This window comes from Muscardinus avellanarius (assembly GCF_963383645.1).
Source record: "Muscardinus avellanarius genome assembly, chromosome: 20".
Taxonomy (NCBI): domain Eukaryota; kingdom Metazoa; phylum Chordata; class Mammalia; order Rodentia; family Gliridae; genus Muscardinus; species Muscardinus avellanarius.
The window spans coordinates 7,641,270-7,654,906 of NC_137806.1; the positions used below are offsets into that span (position 1 = coordinate 7,641,270).

At 42.2% G+C, this 13,637-nt stretch overlaps 1 protein-coding gene across 1 annotated transcript in view; it reads left to right on the top strand.

The window, feature by feature from the left end:
• The window catches only part of GPR158 (G protein-coupled receptor 158), a gene marked incomplete at both ends in the record, with an annotated part of 324,736 nt that overhangs the window by 151,479 nt on the left and 159,620 nt on the right, over nucleotides 1–13,637 (top strand). Inside the window, one exon of the mRNA XM_080717186.1 lies at nucleotides 11,283–11,385. Within this exon, the coding sequence (XP_080573312.1) occupies nucleotides 11,283–11,385 (103 nt within the window). The remainder of the gene's footprint in view (nucleotides 1–11,282; nucleotides 11,386–13,637) is intronic.

A 13,637-nucleotide genomic window follows, 5' to 3' on the forward strand; every position in this document is an offset into this window, starting at 1 on the left:
TCCGGGAACAGTGGAGATACTTGTTTTTTTGTTTACTCCGATTTTACATATTTGTCTCATAGATTTTCTTTTCTTTTTTTTTTTTTTTTTTGGCGGTACTGGGGGTGGAACTCGGGGACATTCTACCTCTGAGCTACACCCTCAGCTCTATTTTTTATTCTTTGTTTTGAAACAGGGTCTCATTGATTTGCAAAGGGCCTAAGTAGCTGAGGCTGGTCTTGAACTGTGATCCCCCAGTCTCACCCTCCCTAATGCTGGGATTACAAGTGTGCGCCACCACACCCAGCTCTCATAGACTCTTGCTTTGCACTCTTGGTCGTCTAATTCCCAGGTCCACAGACAAAGGTAGTCACACTTAGAAGGGAGAAAGGCAAGCCAGGCCTGGTGGTGCCCTGGCCTAGAGTCCCAGCTACTCAGTAGGCTGAGACAGGAGGATTGCAGGTCCACGGCTTGTCGGGGCAGCGTAGCAGGACTCTACCACCCCTGTCAAAAAATAAACACAAAACAAGGGGTAGAGTAACTTGGAGCAGTGTAGCCCATGTTTTAGGATGGATATATGACAGCTGGTAGCTCAAAAGAAGAAAAAAACAAAATAAAACCATAAAACTAAGCATAAGAACTCAAAAAGTCTCACAGCCTGGGTTGTGGAGTGTTTGAACAATAGCCGTAGGCTTCAGTAGCTCCTGGGTCTCAGTGAATTTCTGCACAGTTCCTACCTGGTGTTCACAGTAATGGTTTTGACTCATGAACAAAACATTCAATTCTGTGCTTAGTGTTCAGTTCCGAGACTCCAGGAAACGTTTACATTTTAGGAAGATTCTGAAACAAAACATAAACAAGAAAGGCATCTAAGTCCATTTCTGGAGGATTTTGCATTATGTAAACTTTGGTGTATTCCCATTTGTTTCTTTGCTTTCTCCTTAGTCCAATTTGGTGTTCCTTTAACTGTGATTCTTAAGTACACGTATCATTTATGTTAAATGCCAAATGAGACTTTCCCTGATTTTCATGTTAGCAATTCCATTGTTCAATAACACAACCGTAAAATAATCGTGATGACTGTCAGGCTGGCTGGGTTTTTCTCTGCAATTGTGTTACCAGGAGTTGACAGTCTATAGCACGTGAGTTGAATTTTACATCGGCAGATTGCACTATGACTTGTAATCGTTACACACACATCTTAGAGGAAGAACGACCATTTTGTTCTAAACCCTCTTTTAAAACTATTCAGCTACCAGGTGGAATGGCACACACTTGTAATATCAGTACTTGGGAGGAAAATTGTAGGTTTGAGGACAGCCTCAGCAATGTAGGGAGGCTCTTAGCAACCAGCAAGACCCTGTTTCAGAAATGAATGAATAGCTGGGTTTGGGAGGCTGAGACAGGAGGATTCTGGCTCATGGACAGCCTCAGCTACTTAGTGAGGCCCTTAGCAACTTAGTGAGACCTTATTTTAAAATAAAGAATAAAAGCCGGGCATAGTGGCGCACACTTGTAATCCCCGCGCTTGGGAGGCGGAGACAGGAGGATCGTGCAGGTTCGAAGCCAGCCTCGCTGGCTCAAGAACCCTGTTTCAAAATAAAAATATAAATATAGATCTGGGAGTGTAGCCCGGAGGTAGAAGGGTTTCCAGGAACCCCAGTACCACCAAGAAAAATAAAATAAAATAAAGAATAAAAAATAAGGCTGGGGGTATAGCTTGGAGGTAGAATGCCACTGAGTTCCATTCCCAGTACCACAAAAAAGAGTGAATAGCTGGGGCCAGTGAGGCCGGGATCGGAGCCTGCCATGAGGCAAGGCCGTTATTGAGGCCTCTGAGGCTGGGATCGGAGCCTGCCAAGGGGTTAGGCCGGTGCTGGGGCCAGCAAGGCCGGGATCGGAGCCTGCCAAGGGGTTAGGCCGGTGCTGGGGCCTCTGAGGCCGGGATCAGAGCCTGCTGAGAGGTTAGGCCAGTGCCAGGGCCACTGGCCGGCATCGGAGCCTTCTGTGAGGCAAGGCCGCTACTGAGGCCTCTGAGGCCTGGATCGGAGCCTGCTGAGGGGTTAGGCCGATGCCGGGGACATCGGCTAACATCAGAGCCTGCTGTGAGGAAGGCCGGAGCTGGGGCCTCTGAGGCCGGGATTGGAGCCAGCTGAGGGGTTAGGCCGGTGTCGGGGCCAGTGAGGCCAGAACCGGGGCCTACCATGAGGCAAGGCCGCTGCATGAGCCAGCGAGGTCTGGATCAGTCCACCGGGTAGCCAGGCCACAACTGGGGCCGTCAAGATTGGGATCGGTATTTGCAACATGGCATGCACAGAGAAATATCGCAGAAAATTAAAACCAGATGCTTCCCCTAATCAGCAATAACTAGGAGGAAAGGGGCAACAGGAAGTAGTCGAGCTATAGAAAGGGCCCTTAAGCAATTAAGGGTGAAGCAATTAAGGTGAAGCAATTAAGGTGACCAATCAGAGGGTATGGAATAGGGGAGGATGGAGCCTCTTTAAAAAGCAGAAGGTACATAAACATATGTATCAAAGTTAATCACCAAACAAGCATGGGATCGAGGGAGGGGGAGGGAATGGGATGGGGACTGGATGAGGGCTAATTGAATGACGTGTGCTTGTATATCCTCTCAAGTCTTATATTCCAATGTGATATATGATTACAATGCACCAATAAAAATAAATTAAAAAAATAAATAAAATTGCATTACAGAGCTACTATAAAAATAAATGTCATATATGCACATAAAAAAGAGTGAATAAATAAATAAATAGGACACTAGGGATATAGCTTGATGGTAGAATATAGAACTGGGTTCAATCCCCAGTACTACAAAGAAAAAGAAAAATGTTTGGTGTTGGTAAAGTAATCACATAATGTTTTAAAACTGTTTACTTGTGGTAAAAAAAAAAAGTACACACAATATAAAATTCAACCATATTAATCTGTTTAACTGTCACAGCACGTGACAGCACTTTTTTCCTTTAAAACCTGGGTATCACTCTATTGTTTCCTTGTACCGCCTTTTGCTTACTCTGTCCTCTGTTGGTAGAAATGGGTGTTATCTGTGCATCTTCCTCTGGTTAGTACCTCGCAGACCAGGAGTTTGCAGATACCTCTTTACGTTCCTGCTTTCAACCATGTTGGATACATACCCAGAAGTGAGCTCTCAGGATAAAGTAAAACTCTGTGTCCGTGGTACTAAGGACTGAACACAGGGGGTGCTGTCACTGAGACACATCCCCACCCCTTTAAATTTTTTTCTTTTGGAAACAAGGTCTCACTAAGTCACCAAGTACTAGCCTCAACCCTGGGATCCTCCTGTCTCAGTCTCCCAGTATTGGGTTACAGGTATATGCCACTCTGCCCAGACATAGTAATTTATGTTTATTTTTTAAAGAAGCTTTCATGTTGCTTACCTTCATACTGTTTTCGATATTTTATATTCTCAAGTCGAGCGTGGTTGTGCATGCTTGTAATCCCAGCATTTGGGAGGCTGAGACAGGAGGATCACAGTTTGCGGACAGCCTCAGCTACTACTTAGTGAGGCCCTTTGCAACTCAGTGAGACCCTGTTTAAAAAAAATAAGGAATAAAAAATAGGGCTGTGAGTGTAACTCAGAGATAGAATGCCCCTGGGTTTCATCCTCAGTTTGACAAAAAAGAAACAAATATATATATTTTATATTCTCACCAACGATGCTCAGTGTCCCAACCTCGCCACATCCTCACAAGCATTATTTCTCCTCCTCTTCTTCCTCCTGCTCCTCCTCCTCCTGCTCCTCCTCCTCCTGCTCCTCCTCCTCCTGCTCCTCCTCCTGTTCCTCCTCCTCTTCCTCCTCCTGCTCCTCCTCCTCCTCCTGCTCCTTCTCCTGCTCCTCCTCCTCCTGCTCCTCCTCCTGCTCCTCCTCCTCCTGCTCCTCCTCCTCCTGCTCCTCCTCCTGCTCCTCCTCCTCCTGCTCCTCCTCCTCCTGCTCCTCCTCCTGCTCCTCCTCCTCCTGCTCCTCCTCCTGCTCCTCCTCCTCCTGCTCCTCCTCCTCCTGCTCCTCCTCCTCCTGCTCCTCCTCCTGCTCCTCCTCCTGCTCCTCCTCCTCCTGCTCCTCCTCCTCCTGCTCCTCCTCCTGCTCCTCCTCCTGCTCCTCCTCCTCCTGCTCCTTCTCCTCCTCCTGCTCCTTCTCCTCCTCCTGCTCCTCCTCCTGCTCCTCCTCCTCTCCTTTTTTATAGTAGCCCTTCTGAGTGATGCAGAGTGATACCTTATTAAGTATGGATTTGCATTTTCTTATGATTAATGATGGTAGACATCTTTTCATCTTTGTTGGCCATTTGTATATGTTTGGAGAAATGTTTATTAAAGTCTTTTGGCATTGGGGATTGAACCCAGGGGCATTCTACCTCTGAGCCAGACCTATAGCCCTATTTTACTTTTTATTTGATGAGTCTTGCTAAGTTGCTAAGCATCTTGTTAAACTCCTGAGGCTGGTCTCAAACCTGCAGTCCCCCTGTTTCAGCCTCCCAAGTACTGAGATTATAGACGTGTGCCACCATGTCTGGCTTTTTGCCAATATTTCAAAGTAGACAGTTTGTAAGTTGTTTTTGTTTGTTTGTTTGTTTGTTTGTTTGTTTTTGCAGTATTGGGAATGGAACTCAGGGGCATTCAACCTCCAAGGTACACCCCCAGCCTTATTTATTTATTTATTTATTTATTTATTTATTTATTTATTTATTTATTGGTGGTACTGGGGTTCCTGGAAACCCTTCTATTTCCAGGCTATACTCCCAGACCTATTTTTATATTTTTATTTGGAAACAGGGTCTCTTAAACCAGCACGGCTGGCTTCGAACCTGTGGTGCTATCCTTCTGTCTCCGCCTCCCAAGTGTGGGGATTACAAGTGTGTGACACCACCAGGCCTGGCTTTATTCTTTATTTTGAAACAGGGTCTCCCTAAGTTGTGGAGGGTCTCACTAAGTAGCTGAGGCTGTCCCCGAACCACGATCCTCCTGTCTCAGCCTCCCAAATGCTGGGATTACAAGCTTGTGGCACCACGCCCGGCTGTTTGTAAGTTTTAATTTTTTATTTTTTGACACTGAGTTGTAGGAGTTTTTATTTTTTATTTTATTTATTTATTTTTTGGTGATACTAGGGGTGGAACCCAGAGGCTTTCTACCTCCGGGCTATACTCCCAGACCTTTTTTATATTTTATTTGGAAACAGGGTCTCACTAAGTTGCTGAGAGCCTCACTAAGTAGCTGAGGCTGGCTTCGAACCCGTGCAATCCTCCTGTCTCAGCCTCCCAAGCGCGGGGATTACAAGCGTGCGCCACCATGCCCGGCTTGGAGGTTTTAAATATATATATTCTGGATATTAGCTCCTTATCAAATATATGTTTTGCAAGTACTTTCTGTCATTCTGCAGGTTGCTTTTTCATTCTATTGGTCCTCCTCCCTTCCCTGTCCTTCTTTCACAAAGAAGTTTTTAAGTTTGATGTAGTTCATGTCCATTTTTACTTTTGTTGGTGGTGATTTTGTGTATTTTTCTTCTAGAATTTCGGTGGCTTTAGGTCTTATGTTTAGGGCTTCATTATTTTGAGTTAAAATTTTATGCAGCATTAGGCAAAGGTTCAGCTTCATTTTTTTTGCAAATAAATATCCAGCCTTCCCACCATCATTTGTTGAAAGAACTTTTCTGTCCCCATTGAGCGGTCTTGGGGCTCTTGCCAAAGATCCCGGTACACATGAGACTTTGTTTCTGACCTCGTATTCTATCCCCTTGGGCTGTATGTCTCTCTTTATGCCGGTATATGCTTTGGAGTCAGGATGTATGACAGCTATGGCTTTAAAGAATATTTTCAATATTATTTGGCATCTTTAGGATACTAGATATTCCACATGAATTTTTTGGATATTTTTTCTATTTCTGTCTAAACTACTGTTAGATTTTTTAAAAAATGTACTGGTGCATTGTAGTTATACATGTCAGTGGAGTACAAGATGGCAGAGCATACATGTACACATCGCTCATTTAGCCCTTCCCCAGTTCCCGCCCACCCCTCCCCTCCCTCCTCCTGTTTGGCTAGTGTTTGCTTTGATGTTTGTGAACGTGCATCCTGTACATTGGGGGGTTTCCCTCTTCCTCCCTCCCGTCTCCCCCGTTAGGTCACCTTATTTTCTCCTCTATGGTTTCTCCCCTTTCGTTTAGAGTTCCTTCTAGGACCCCTTTTCTCCCTAACTTCTGCATATTGGGGAGAGCTCCGATTTCTTACTTTTTGTGACTGACTTATCTTTCTTATGTTAGAATTTTAATGGGATTGTATTGAATCTGTACATAACTTTAAAAGTTATAGGTCTTTTAATAATATTAAACCTTCCAAGCCACTTCCAATGAACACTGGATATCATTCGATTTATTTTTATCTATATTTCCTTTCAGCAGTGTTTTGTAGTTTTCAGTGTCTAATTTTTTCACTTCCTTGGTGAATTTTAATTATTTGATTATTTTGTTAGTACAAATGGGATTGTTTTCAAGATTGACTTTTAGATTGTTTAATGTTTATCATCATTGTAGAGAAACACCCAGTTTTTATTTATTCTTTAAATGTTTAATGGACTGCTTCAGGGAAGCAGTCGGTGTATTTTGTTCTTATTATGGTCACTGTTGAGATCTTTCAAATGACTGATTCAGTATCCTTACTAGTTATAGATATATTCAGGTCTTTCTTTTTTTATGATTCAGTCATGGTAGGTTGTGTATTTTTGGAAGCTTATCCATTTTGCTCTAAACTCTTGACCACCATCTCTTATTCCTCTGGATCTAAAGTTGGATTTGATTGTTGGCTGTCAAGGACTCTCCGTACCAAGTCTCTGAGGATGGTTGGTAAGGTTCATCACAGAGAGCATCTGGTATTATAAATAGCTCCTTTTGGGGATTGAAGCAGGGGCATTCTACCTCTTAATGACACTCCTAGGTCTATTTTATTATGTATTTGGAAATGGGGTCTAACTAAGTTGCTGAGGGCTTCATTAAGTTGCTAAAGCTGGCTTTGAACCTGTGGTCCTCTTGTCTCAGCCTCTCATTAATTGGATTACAGGCATGTACCACTGCGCCTGTCTCTGCAATTCGTAATATGGGAAGCTCAGTGTCTGCCAAAGGCTACTTGAGGGACAGCTAGCCCCAAGAAGGAATATGTGCTACTGTTCCATCTCTTCCTCTTTAATTTTGACTTTAGTTTAGACTTACACATCTAAAATAATATATTTTGTACCTAAAGATCTTAAGTGAATGTGAGAACAAACTTCTGAAGTTTTCCTTCTGTATTAGGTGTGGGAATGTGTCTATGTTTATATTATAAATCCCCAAAGAGAAAAAAAATTATGAAATGCAGATCCTTGGTCCCCAAAGGGGAAACATTGGTCCAATATTCACCATATTTATAGGGACATTTAAAAGCATATATTTATTGGTACATTGTAATCATACATTATAATGACATTCGGGTGGTAGACACATATGTGCACTCAGATTGACCACATTTATTGCCTAGTCTTGAAAATGTATTGTTTGAGTTGGAAGTTAACATGGGTTGAGTAGCTAAGGGATGGGGAATGATGTTGTAGGTAGAGCAAGAAGTACAGAAAGTTGCTTCCAGATTGACAATCTTTAATGGAAAACATCCATCAAGCTCAGTTTATCCTCCAAGGCCAAGGTGCGGATCCCAGCACCTTAGGCTGCCACCCTGCAAGCACAATGAAAGATGTTAGACTCTTACTGATTTTAACTGATTCAAAGTTTTTATTTCCGTTGAGATTATGATAATTTTAATTCCCTAATGTGCATTACATACGTTCACAAACATACCAGAGTCAATCACTAAGCCAAACATGAAAGGAGGGAGGGGGAGGAAATGGGGGGGAACTGGGGAAGGGTTAAATGGGTGATGTGTGCCTGTATGCCTCCACCATCTTGCAACCCATTAAGATGTATGACTACAGTACACCAATAAGAAATAGAACAGAACAGGTTTGGGGGTGTAGCTCGATGATAGAGTCCTTACCTAGCATGTGTAAGACCCTGGATTCAATCTCCAAACTGTCAAAAAAGGATGGGGATGTAGTGGCGCATGCTCTGTAATCCCAGGACTTGGGAGGCTGAGACAGGAGGGTCCCAGCTTCAGGGCCAGCTTCAGCAACTTAGCCTCACCGAGGCCCTCTGCAACTCAGTAAAACCCTGTTTTCAAAAAAAAAAAAAAAAATAGGATAGGGCTGGGGGTATAGCTCAGAGGTAGAATATCTCTAGGTTCAATTCCCAGTACCAACAACAACAACAAAAAGTTTGAGGTAACTAATACTTCATGTTGTTTTGTTTTTCTGAGAAAATTTGGAAGCATTTTTTAAACTCAAGGGACTCTTTATTTGGCAGTGTTTATCTAAGCAGCTACATGTGTTAACTTTCAGTTTTGTCAGCTCTAAAATCTGCTTCAGAGCAGAGAGAGACTTTTTTTTTAATTCCAATAAACTTTCAGATTTGCCCCAAGCATTCACAATTCTCAACTGAGTCACCATTGCAGTGTTGAGTCATATCAGGAGGAAATTAGTGCTATTTTAATGAATGGCATTAACTTGCAAATCCCAGTGAAGCACAATATTGAAAGGACTCTACTGCAGCCTAACTGTTTGAGTTTACGTGGATGTGGACGTCGTTCCTCAAGGGATGTCCTCTTTGACCTAAGGAGGAGTTGCAGGAGGCGCACACATGGAGTGCCGAGGGAGACTGGGGACACTCGCCCAGTGAGCCCGATCAGCAGACACAACCGTGATGAGCAGTGACCAAAGTCACAGCTGGACGACTCTCCTGGGTTTGGTCCTGTTTCCTTTACCTGTAGGTGCTCAATGGTTCAGCCTCATCTGATCTCACAGGTCCAGCTGTCAACGTTATACAAATGATTTTTTTTTTTTTTTTTTTTTTGGTGGTACCGAGGTTCCTGGAAACACTTCTACCTCCAGGCTACACTCCCAGACCTATTTTATATTTTTATTTGGAAACAGGGTCTCCTAAGTCAGCAAGGCTGGCTTCCAACCTGCAAGATCCTCCTGTTTCCGCCTCCCACGCAAGGGAATTACAAGCGTGTGCCACCACGCCCAGCGATGCAAATGATTTTCAAATCATAAAGCCTCGACTTCTCTCCTAACTTCCATATTAGTTTGTGAAGCTTCTTGTTTGAGATCTGGAATTAAATCTCACATAGACATTTCCATGCTGACCATTTGCCAAATTGAACCTCTGATTTTTTTCCCCAATCCACTTGACCTGCAACCTTTCTCAAGTGAGTTGATGGCAACTCTTTGTGTGTATGTATGTGTGTGTGGTACTGGGGGTGGAACCCAGAGGCTTTCTACCTGCAGGCTATACTGCCAGAATTATTTTCTATTTTATTTGGAAACAGGGTCTCACTAAGTAGCTGAGAGCCTCACTAAGTAGCTGAGGCTGGCTTCGAACCTGTGTGATCTTCCTGTCTCAGCCTCCCAAGCGCGGGGATTACAAGCGTGCACCACCACGCCTGGCCTAACCAACACTATTCTTAAGACTGCTCAAGCTCAAAGCTTTGGTGGTAGTCTTTGTTTTTCTCCTTCTCTTAACACTTTGCACTTAATCCAGTAGGGCATTTTGGTAGCTCCACCTTCTTCAAACTATGTATGAGTCTGATTGAATAAATGTTCTTACAAATTAAAAAAGAAGACTCAAAGAAGTTAAAAGCAAACGCCTAAATTTACACAATTAGGGAGTGGTAAGGTCAGAATTCAAATCTTCATTTTTGACGGCACACAAATAACATGCTCTTTTCATAATACTAAAACTCTTCCAAAGTAAGCACTGTGATTGCTTTTTTAATTTATGCTGCTTGAAATATGATTCGATGTATAGTATAACTGGATGTTTAGAAGCAGCTCATGCTGTTTCCATTAGGTCCTGTGGGAATTTGTTAGACACATGGCAGGGATTTTGCAAATTCTTGCTAACTCCATGGAATAGACTGATGCTCGTCTGCCATTTTATTTTTCTCGAGGTCAAGAACCATGTTTTCAATTACAAAGTAGGATTGGATGTAAGTGTGTGATGGGTAAAAAAGGGGTATCCATGAGATAAAATACTCAAGAAGGCCCTTCAGAAAGCTGTGTTTTCAAAAATTTCTTGCTACGCCTTGATTTCAGAATGTGTTTTAGCTCTCAGCACCACGAATATAAATGTTTCTATGTTTTGAAGTTTTTATTATATTTAAAATCAATCTTGATGTATATCATTTCCTCTTAGATTATAAAATTACTATTTAAGTTAGACTTTTCTCTGAAGTCTTAGTATGAGAGACCATGTTATAACTTTTAAATCTACTATATTCTAAGACCCTCTGATAGATTAGTGGCAAAAGGCAAAAAGTTAGACTTTGGCAGAGAGATCAGAAAAGGAATTTCAATGTCACAGTGTTGATTAGATTATTAAAACATCCATTTTGCTGATATACTGTTTATAGTTTAATAGCAGGTATTTCTTGCTCATGTAATTGAATAAAGCAGAAATAAAGTATGCTAAGATCAATTTTACTTGGGTTAAGTGATATTCTTGAGAAAAATATGATGTAAGATTGCATCTTGGGGAGATGTCTATTGTCCGTGGATATGACACTTTTGGAAAGCTGGTCATGTGTTCCTTCTATTTACATATATGTACAACAATTCTCTGCCAAATAGATTCTTGGGTGCAGAGTCCTTGGGATTGGTAATTCATCTTCTGTGTTTGCATTTTAAAATTTACTTGTTTTCTTCTATCCATTTGTGCTATTTTAGTGCAAGGATGAAATCTGCTGAATATTAACTCATAAAAGCAATTTCCATATTTCAACTTCTATGTGTTTATTTGTTTATATCCTTACCTACTTTTACTTTGACAGAAATATTTGGTATGAAATGACTTTTAAAATATTCTTTGGGAATTTTTTCTTCAAGCCACAAGATTATATATACGATGCATGAAACCCAAAACTGTGTCTAGTAATCACTTTCTGTGGCATCCCAGTGAGTTAAATATGCACAGCACCTGCAGCTGTACTGACATGTATTTAGAAAGGAAACACGGCTTGCTACTTCTAAAAAAAAGGTCTGTTGGCAAACAAACCTAAAATAAAAGTTAAAAAAAAGATTTTATTTCAGGAGAATGTGTTCATTCTGTTGGTATTTGCAATGATGGATATCTAGAGGTCTTTATACTGTGAAATCAACTACCATCCATGCATCATCTCTTTCCTTCTTCGCAGTGCATGCCAATAAAAGGCCTCGGATTCGTGCTCGGAGCCTATCAGTGCGTCTGCAAAGCAGGTTTCTATCACCCCCGAGTGTTCTCGGTGAACAACTTTCAGAGTAAGTGCCCCTGGATTCTGTACATATCTACTTACAGGCATAAGCGACACTGTTACTAATCATTCCAATTTTCTTTAAACCTTGTTAGGGTTAGATGGTTAAATCACATGGATTTGGTGTTCTTTCTTCACTTAGGGAGTTTTAGGTTCAGTCCATCATTTGCAGTGCTCTAGAGTACACAAAAGTATGTTTGTTGTTCAGTATATTTTCAATTTCAAAACATTTTAAAAGCCTAGAAATATTGTAGCTACTGGGTAAGGCAAAATGGGGCTTAGTCATTAAGAGGTGTTACTTCAGAAGTTTCCTCAAATTAAATTGCCCAGCTTATTTACTCAATTGGTTTATCAGTTTGGTCCTGGGTTGATTCTCTATCCTGCATGAACTCAGCCTCCCAGCTCCGCCCGAGCTGAGCCCTCTGCTCAGGGTTGTACCTGCTAAAACCAAGATGTCACTTGTGAGGCGATCCCCTCTGAGGCTTAGGGCACTCTTCAGGGCTCCTTCAGACAGCTGGAAGAATCCATTTCCTTGCAACTGTACGCCTGAGGTCCGCACATCCTGGCCAGATGTCCGCTGGGGTCGCTCTCAGCTCCTCAATGTCAAGTCAAGGCCCTCCGTATGGCCCCTCACGGCGTGGCTGCTTGCTTCTCCAAAGCTGCCGGGAGAGCCCCGCAGACTAAGGCGCCAGCACAGGCTTTTATAACACAGTGTAGCCACGGAGTGACGTCCTGTCTCTTTGCCAGGTAATGTCATTTATTCCATCGTATTCATAGGCTCATCTACATTCCAGTCGGGGAGTTATTACAGAGATTGTAGTTCAGAAGTGAAGCCTGGTCATCTGATTATAGCTATTTCAGAAAATGTTAGTGATACGCCTTAAATACTGAGTAGAGAATGCAACATTGCTATATTAGCTTGTTACCAGCTATTGGATGTAATAGCTGACATTGAGGAGTATACTGGAAAAAAGGGATGGTTTTATGAGAAGTTGGGGTTTGGGGTTGCTGTGACTGGGGCAAATGTCTCTTCTATATAGTTATCTGTTAATATCTTCCAGCCCTATTAGTGCTATGCATAGGAATATATATATAGGAATCTTCATATATATATATATGTGTGTGTGTGTGTGTGTGTGTGTGTGTGTGTGTGTGTGTTAATAGATTGTTTCCTCTCTCTTGCAAAACACTATTCTTTGTCTCAAGTCTATTTATGTTTAACTCCTACATTCTAGAGGTGAAGAACATTTTTCTGTCTCCTCACCCATCATATATTTCAGAGTTTGACCTTTGTTCTGGGCAGAATTTTAAGATGCTCTCCAAAATTCAGCTTCCACATACACTGCACAGGCCTCTCTCCCTATGCGTGGGTGGGGCCTGGGATTGAGATGAAGTAGGTGCTCCCAGGCCGAGGACAGCTGCAGAGCACACGTAGTGCGTCAGTCACTCTCGTGACAAGGTTGTATTATATATGGCTTCATTGTACCAGGAGAGAGGCAGAGAGAGAGGAGGAGAAAGAGGAGGAGGAGGAGGAGAAAGGAGAGGAGAGAAGAGATGGGTTATGCTGGCTTTGAAGTAGTGTACTACCTTTCTGGGAGGAGTCCATGCAACTGGGTAGTTCAGGATAGCAAACCCCACTGACAGCAAGAAAATAGGAAATTCGGCTAAATAATTTCAAGAAATTAAATTCTTCTAACTGCCTGGATGCACTTGGAAGAGGATCCCAAGCTTCCCATGAGAGTGCAGTCTAACCAAAATCATCAACAGAAACTTAAGAAATAAAGACACTTTAAGCACCTAAATTTTTAGTAATTATTACATACCCATGGGACACATAATAGCAGTAATAACGGTATGTTTTAGAATGTCTGTTTCTGTGTATGTGTATATGCATGTGTGTGTATGTGTGCACACGCGTGTGTATACCAACCCATGTCAATACCAGAGTTACTTGACATTCTTTACACTTATGGTCCAGACATAACATGACTCAACCCTGAAGGATCAAGGGAGTAGGTTTCGCTTATGTTCCGTGAAGGCATTTTGTGTCTGGTTTACCCACAGTTCTTCTCAGCTCCCACTATGTGACTGAAATAAAACATCTCAATATTGTAGAACCAGAGGATGACTGTGCCATTTGCTTCTAACACCACCAGGAGAGACTGGTTAACCTTTAGCAACTCATCTTTATTTAATTTACACACTCCTACTTTCTTCCTTATTTTAAAAGCCAGTGTTTGTTAGTGGACCCACTCTCTG